At 39.6% G+C, this 8,707-nt stretch overlaps 1 protein-coding gene across 1 annotated transcript; it reads left to right on the top strand.

Moving 5' to 3' along the window:
• The first annotated feature begins 1,919 nt into the window (after window positions 1–1,919).
• On the top strand, window positions 1,920–2,783 carry LOC131720848 (proteinase-activated receptor 3-like). Its single transcript, XM_059013034.1, has one exon. The coding sequence runs from the start codon at window positions 1,920–1,922 to the stop codon at window positions 2,781–2,783; it is 864 nt and encodes a 287-aa protein (XP_058869017.1).
• The last annotated feature ends 5,924 nt before the right edge of the window (window positions 2,784–8,707 follow it).

Below are 8,707 nucleotides of genomic sequence, written 5' to 3'. Positions count from 1 at the left end.
ATATATATATATATATATATATATATATATATATATATATATATGTGGCAGCAGTGTGGAGTAGTGGTTAGGGCTCTGGACTCTTGACCGGAGGGTTGTGGGTTCAATCCCCACTGGGGGACACTGCTGCTGTACCCTTGAGCAAGGTACTTTACCTACATTGCTCCAGTAAAAAACCCAACTGTATAAATGGGGAATTGTATATATAAATAATGTGTAAAAAATAATGTAACTGTATGTAAAAATAATGTGATATCTTGTAACAATTGTAAGTCGCCCTGGATAAGAGCGTCTGCTAAGAAACTATATATATATATATATTGTAAACCAGCACTCACGGTCGTTCATTTGCCCCTTTGAAAGCAGACCCAGTACACAGGAAATGGAGTTTTAAGTGCGGTTGCGCTATTTTTAATAAATAAAACACAAACAAAAATAAACACGTAGCTCCTTGTTGGAGCACTGACTACACGGCAGGGTCCTGACTAGCTCGCAGGACGGCTAAGCCGTTTCCCCTGCCAAACAAACACAAATCCCAGCACTTACTTTTCTTTTGACAGCTCGGACACAGAGCACACCTTCTGTCTCCTTCTACTCAGCAGTCACTAGCAAACTGATGGCTATCTTTTCATACCCTGCACCTGGCATTAATTTACAATAGTTACCAGGTGCGGGTGATAATTAATAATAAAACAATTAACAAATAATTAAACAATTGATCTAAAAGTGCATACGTGCATGTTTGATGCAGGGAGGATATTAACCCCTTCCCTGCTGTGTTACAGTATATAAAGGCTGCCTGACCAAACTGCAAGGCTTTTGGCAACCCAGCTGTGTCTCTTCCAAGGCTACTTGCGATTTCCTACTTGTTTGAATCAAAGCATTTACTGAGTACATCCATTGCATGCACACTGCACAGGACTGTAGATCATTTCATTAGCTCAATGTTATTTCCATTGAAGAGCGAGAGCTGACTTATCCATCATACTCTCTCCATGCTCCATCTCTCACTGCCACGCTCAGAGTGAAGGGGCGGCACACACCTGTTGCAGTGGCCAGTACAGTAAAAACATATTTTAAACAGTGCATTTGGAGTAGATGGAAACCCAGCTCATTGGCCATGTCTATATGTGGGCGTGGCTTACCCTACTAGTTAGACTCCTGTCCCTGGTGTTCATGATCTGTTTCTAATACCAGCAGAGAGAGGTTAACTCATTGATGCATCATTGTGGAAGATATTAGAGAACATCTCCCTGCTGGAAACATCATAACATTGTGGTAAGAGAGACTGTGTGGCTCATATATACTGTTTAGTGCACTGTTTGAAATAAATCAAGATTCTACAGGCATAGGGATCTCTACAGCTGTGCAAGTATTTAGCAATGTCTTCACAATTTCTCTCCAGCTCAAACGTATGTTACTTGAATGTTGCTGGTTGTGATTTTCCTGCATCGACAGGACGGCTTTGACAATGAGATGGTCTTCATCTCTATTTCCAGAATGATTTTTAAGGACTGTCAAGTGTGAACAGAAAAAGTCTCCTGGTATATCTAATGCATGCTTTCAAAGCTGTGCTGTTTGATATCAAAGTGAATGTTGCTTTGTAAGTGAACTATTCCTCTCAGCATGGCATTTCACAATGTACATGGAGAAACTAACTGGTAACCACAGGACTACTTTATAAAAAGCAACCCTGTACAATTCATCAATATGAAAAAATCAGAACATGAAAAAAAATCCAATCCAATAAAATGACCTGGGTCACTATGGCCCTCTCAACAGTGCTGTACTGCAGTAAGATCTTGCATGGATGCTGTTCATCGTTCATCTTTCTCTCACCAGATACTCTTGACCAGTGAAATCCAGTTCCTTGTTGAGGCATTCAATACACAATGGATTATTTCTACACAAACTCTACCATGGTCCCCAGCAACACCACGGATCTTTATACCAGTGATGAGTGGGAATGCAGAGACAATCCGGCTGTGTTTGCATTCTTGATGGCTCTACAGGTTCTAACTGCCATTCTGGGATTGCCAGCCAATGTGACAGTGCTGTGGATTTTACTGAGGAAAAAAACTGCCATCTCCTCTTCTGAGGTGTTCGTACTGAACCTGGCAGTCATTGATGCTTTGTTTTGCCTCAATGCACCCCTTGATATATATAAATTTTACTGTCCTGGTAATAGCATTGTTAACGTGGTAGACTATGTTGTCAATTATTGTAATGTGTTCGGCTGTCCTCTGTTCCTTTGCTGTATCTGTGTGGAGCGTTACGTGGCCGTGGTGCATCCAGTCACCTACCTGGGGTTCAAATCGCTCACCTATAGAGTGGTGTGCTCTGCTGTGGCTTGGGCCATTACTTTGGCATTCTCCATCTACTTAACTATAACAGAAAAAGACATTTTATATGTACACTCAGGTTTCATCTCTGCCTTGTTTATTGTCATGATTTTCTGTAACCTCTCCATCCTGAGGGTCCTGAGGAGGTCTGCCCCAGGGAGAGACGAGATCCACCCCATGATGAAGAAAGCCTTCCACATGGTTTTTACCATTTTAATGCTTGTGCTAGTTTCCTATTCCCCAATCGTAGCCATATTCCCATTTAAAGCATATTTCAATGAGACTACATTTCTATGTTATATCATGCCAGCATGCTATTGCTTTTTTATCCCCAAGAGCTTCATACAGCCTTTGCTGTACCTGTCTAATGTGGATACATTGTCTTGTGTGCAGTTTGCATGCAATGGAGGGTGCTGTGTAGCACTGAGCCCCACTGCATGAAGTCAACAGAAAACACGTTCCATTGGAGAGCAAGTAGCTACTAATGACATTTCAAACCAGACACAAGCACCTCCGTCAGGCAATACAGACATCTCAGTGAAACTCGTTGTTTAAGAATCAGCCCTCAGACCAGCTCAGAGCGATTGCAAACATCATTACCAGTTTGAAATGTCATGTCAGGCTCGTTGCTCTAGAAGGGATTTTTTAACTGTGTGATTCTGCTCTTTATTGGCTTCAGGTTGTTTTTAGTGTGTAAAAGTCGCTTGCCTCTCCATTGTAAATAGATCCTCTTCATCCTGTCAGGTGGGTGAGACTCCAAATCAAAGCTTCACCACATTCTAGTGTATACAATGCATGTTTTACTTAGTAGAAGAAGCCATTGAGAATGACAAATCCGATTATTCTAGGGTGAAAATACTAGGATGTTTTCAAATAACCTTTAGCACAATATACAATTTTAAATACTCATGCTTGATTTTGCTTTGTTGAAAATGTCTATTACATGCTACACATATTGTACTTAGAATAAAAAGCCGTTAAGAATTACACTAAAATATAATAAGCATAGGCTTTTTTTGTTATGTTTTAGCAAAATATAAGATTTTAAAAACGCATTGTTGAATTATATTGTTGAATATGTTAATATGAACTGTAAAGTAGAAATATAATCAGGAATATAAATATAATATATAATTGTGCTTCGTAAGATTAATTACAAATGTACTTGAAATCGCAAATAAAACCTCTGAAATGTGTGCTTGCCTTCACTTGTTATATATCCGCATGACAGCAAGTGTCTCTAATGACTGTGTATTTACAGCAAGTAGAGAATTAGTAGTTAATTAGTAAACACATGTGTACTTAAACATAATTACAATGTTATTATGCATAGTTACAATGTACTTAATGTGTACATTTTTTGCATGATAGAACTCTAATTCTAACCCCAACCCCGACCCTAACTCTAACCCTAACCCTAACTCTAACCCTAACTCTAACCCTAACCCTAACCCTAACCCTAACCCTTTTCTGATACAATTGTGTACTTACATATATGGTGCAAAACATTGACACGTTGAGTACATTGAAACTGTGCATAGTAACGCTGTAATGATGTGTAAGTACTCATGCATATACTACTTAACTTCTATATAAATCCACAGTAATTAGAGACGCTTCATGTAAAGTATCACGCTGATTGCTTGCAGAATGAGCTGTCTACGTCACCGGCAGTTTCACACAGGTGGGGTCACTGAACTGTAGTTGCCACACCTCATTAAGTCTCGCTCTTAATCAAAACTGCACACAGGTCCTTTGAATAGGGCAATAGAGGAAGCTGGGGTATAATTAGTGAAAAAGACACCCAGTCAGGATAAAAAGTCTTCAGAAGGCAGGAGGGTCAATCCAGATAGGACAGTAAAGATTATTATAACAGCTGATTACTGCAAGCAACTGGGGTCAGCTTCTCAATACAGCAATTTCAACAGTGTGCTGTCCTGGATAGTGATAATACAAAAATATAAGCAAGTGATCTTCTAGAAGTGAAATGATAATAATAATAATAATAATAATAATAATAATAATAATAATAATAACCGAATCTAAATATGAATCATGCATTCCAGTATCAGCATCTATTACATTATGAATACCAGCGCAGGCACACACAGGGTCCTCATCATGGTGTTATAAGTGCACAGTAAGTGAGCGATTGTAGTCAAAAGCAATCCGAGATGTATATAGGAGGCTAGGTTTGAATAATAAAATAAAAGACAAAATCTCAGCATTTATCGTGTTTAAAATGCGGTGTGTAACAGACAGTGCTGAATAGCTAAAAGAAATGTGTGTGAATTATAGTAATACTTAACATATACTAGACACTGTACTTTACAGAACACTCATTCTATCTAGTTAGTGTTGCTGTGTACCCGGAGCTTTCGATATCTCCAGAATCCTCTCATGTAATTGGGTTCGTTGTGTTTGTGTTTATTGAAGAGGCCGCTGCTGTAGGAGAGCAGGATCGGGAGATTGGCGGGTAGGATAGTAGGGAGTACATTTACAAGAGGGATCCCAATTAACTGGGAATAAACTCATCATTTTGTGTCATTGGCAATGTTACCTGAAAGCAGCGTCAATGTTATTTCATAACATTAGTTACGAACGTTCCAGTAACGTTACAAAATCCTTTCAAAAAAATGTTCTTTAAACATTACTTCATGTTATCCTGACTTTCGAATAACATTCTCCTAACGTTCTGGGTACATCATTGTGTTAGCTGGGTTACTAGCAAATCTATTACTGACACCTTGTGGTCATGTTACTCAACTGCACGTCATTACATTTACTTAACATTCAATTTCTGCAGGTGTGTCACGTGATACTAGTTTTATATACTCTTAGTAAATTAATGGTTTAACCAAAAATATATGTTTTAAAACAAACAGTATTTATTTACTTTAACAACATAGAACAGCATAAACATGCATGGGCAAATGTGATCGTGTAGCAGGTCTTTATATACATATAGCTAAATCTATATTCTAGATATTCTAGATATACAATATTCTAGGTGAGGTCTTACTAATGCATTGTAAAGTTTTAACATTACTTCCCTTGATTTAATTTAAAAACGTTTCATAATATATCCGAGCATCTTGTTGGCCTTTTTTTTTATAGCTTCCCCACATTGTCTTGATGAAGACATTTCTGAGCCAACATAAACTCCTAGGTCTTTTTCATAGATTCCTTCTTCAATTTCAGTATCTCCCATATTTATAATGCACATTGGGATCAGTATTAGGTCCTCTGCTATTCCTAATCTACATTAATGATTTAGATTCTGGTATAGTAAGCAAACTCGTTAAATTTGTAGACAAGACAAAAATAGGAGGAGTGGCAAACAGAACTGGGCAGACACATGGCAAATGACATTTAATAGAGGAAAGTGGAAGGTAGGCAATACATTTCTCCCCCTTCCTTTCTATATTGGTTAATTGTGGACTCTAGTTTTTTATTTAACATCACTGAGTCCCTTGTCCCTGTGGATTGCAACCACAATGTAGAAACATCTAGAGAATGGATGGGAATGGTCAATAAACATCACTGCTGTTTCTCTTAAAGCGTGTTTATTTATTTCTAATACTGGACCCTGTCTTAATACTGTATCACATTCTGAATATGAATATAGCCGAGTTATTAATTGTAGGCAATACTTAGAATGCCAGATACACATTTAGCATTAAAAAGCAATCCATGTGATTTCTTTACCAGTCGTTCATTATTTTGTGTATCAGCCTCCACACAAAGCCGAGCGCAGTGCGGTATACTGTAATGATGCTGCAGTCAGTGTGCCCGGACTGCACCTGAACCATCTTAAAAACACGAAGCCTCCAATAAGCTCATTTGTAAAAGTTAGTAAAGAATGGCGCTATATAATCTAAGGAAGCTGAATGTGAACTCCTAGCTGGAGCAACGAGAGAGGGAGAGAGGGGGCGGGGCAGAGAAGGAGGCGGAGACGCTGCTAGGCAACCGGCTCCTGAACATTCCACTCCGCTGAGCAGAGACCGTTAGGATTTAAAAATGCCAAAGTTCCGAGCGGCGTCAGGCGCTTCGTTTAATTAACACACCGTTGCTGACATTTTAATTTTGAAGATAACCATATTTTAAATACTCAAATAGCACTGTATTAAAAGCACTTTACTTCAGTTCAAGGCCGTTTTCCAACAAATAAAAGAAGGTACGTATTTATAATAAGTATATTTGTTATGATATTAAGACTAAACGAATGTGCTGCAGTTTGGTGTATAATGTATTTATTTATAAAATGTTGTAGTGTTTATTTATTTATTTTTTTAATATTGTGTTGTTTTCACAAAATAACATCCATCCATTATCAGTTCACCTGCTGGTGTAATCAAATCACAAATATGAGTCAGTAATTCATACATAGACACGGGGGGCGTGACTGTGACTAAAGGGGCAGTTCTGTAAAAAAAAAAAGAAAAAAGCTCAATAAATGAATGTTAACAAACACATTGTTAAAAGTCGGAGTGTAAGCGCAGCTCTGCAGCATACTGTAGCGGTCCGTGTGTTTGTGTTTCGTGTTGTGTATTCGCTCTTGTCTCCCCTGTCTGGGTGCTGTTATTACCGCTGTATTGTGTTCCTCCCCTCGTCTGTATTCCCTGTAGCTGCGGGTTCGCTCTGTCTCTGTGGCTGTGCGAGCTGTCCCGCACGCAGGGTGCGCCCTGCTCCCTGTCATTGGCTGTTAGTTGTGTGTGCCCATTGGTCCTGGTGAGCTGCTGGGGACCAATGGGATAGCTGTTCGCTCCGGCACCTGATTAGCATAAAGGGACGGAGCTGAGTTATAAAAGGGGGCGTTGCACGCTCGTTGGGTCTTTCCAGGGCAAACAGCTAGAGTAATGTTCTCTGTAGGGTAATCCTTCAGTTCTGGCTACTGCGTGAAACGATGCAATATATTGCTTAATCAAACGCGTCAATGGGCATGGGCTTGCATGTTAAAAGCGCTATGCACACCGGACGCGAACAAAAATAATGAAAACTATTGATTAAAATGGAGTAATGCACAACACAAGCGGCGCGAATGAAGCGAGCAAATACAGAAATACATTTGTTTTTTTTGTATTTTGCTACGCGATGTTCGCATCGCAATGGACCAATCAGAAATAAGGTCAAAGGTAGCGGCTGTCAGACTCTAGCGGCTCACGCTGACATTAACACAGAAATAATAAAAAATCGACATCAATAAAAAATGTAATTATTAAAGTCAAAACATATAATGTTCTTTATGATGCCAGTGTCTGGTTAAGAAGACAATAAAAAGAAGGACGATTGAAAATTGATGGTACGTCTATCTCTCTAGTCCGAGTCCTGCCTTGCTGTTTTGTTTTCTTCTGCCTTTCTTTCTGCCTGTAGCCAATTATTTACAGATCTTATTCTGGTTTCTCTCTCAATTAATCAATCTGGGCCGAATGAGCATAAGACACTTCACCTACAATGACGGTGCCATCTCATTATACAATTAGTCCATCACAATGCTGCAAGCAAACTACAATTCCCAGAATCCCTTGCCTGTGTCTGTAGTCCCATGTGTGATGTCATAGGTCTGCCAGTCTCTGAGTTGTGATTACACAGGCATATTCTGCTGATTAGATTCCTTCTTGCTTTGACATGCTACTTTCAGTATGCAAGTTTAGGGTGAAATTATCAACACTCCTTATATATATACCCTGTTCCAGCATCACAAAAAGTGTGTAGATTTATAGGGACGAATATGTTTGTTTTTTGTTATGAATGCAAGTTTGTATTTATTTTGTTCACTGCGGTTCATACGTCTCTTACTGGAAGTAGTCCCTGGTGTGAGCCCCAAGTGAGGTATTAGCAAACCGGTACTTAACAACATGTAGGCACTGGTTTCCCCTATAGGGGGGATCTTTAAATCTGTGCACCAGTCGGAATCGGAAGTTACATTGCTTGGGTTGCTTGGAGAAAAAGACACGAGAAAACAGAAAGAATATAAGGTAGAGAGAGAAAGAGAGCGGTGAGTTATTGGAATTGAATTCACTGCAGCCGCTGGAAACCCCGTGTGTGGTTCGGGGGTGTGTAATGTGTTTATATTATATAGAGGACCGGGAGTTTGATGCGAGACTCGAGCAGACACAGCAGCGCATTCATTATTATTAAAGCTGCTCGCAGACTCTCCGGCGCCGGCACTCTGAGTGCTCTTTGAAACAGACTGAGTTCGGATCGGATTTGTATTCATGTTGGGTTAATCAGAGATGAGTATCGGCGGCTCGTCTGTAGTACTGCAGGAGATTTGAATCGCACAGTTTGTACCGCTCTGTGCAGCGCCGTCCCGTTTGTAACGCGGTGCATGAACTGCATAGTGCTAAACTGTCAGGTGTCCT

The sequence above is a fragment of the Acipenser ruthenus genome, chromosome 45, assembly GCF_902713425.1.
Source record: "Acipenser ruthenus chromosome 45, fAciRut3.2 maternal haplotype, whole genome shotgun sequence".
NCBI lineage: Eukaryota > Metazoa > Chordata > Actinopteri > Acipenseriformes > Acipenseridae > Acipenser > Acipenser ruthenus.
The sequence above is the reverse complement of the archived record's forward strand: the minus strand, read 5'-3'. Positions and strand labels throughout refer to the sequence as shown.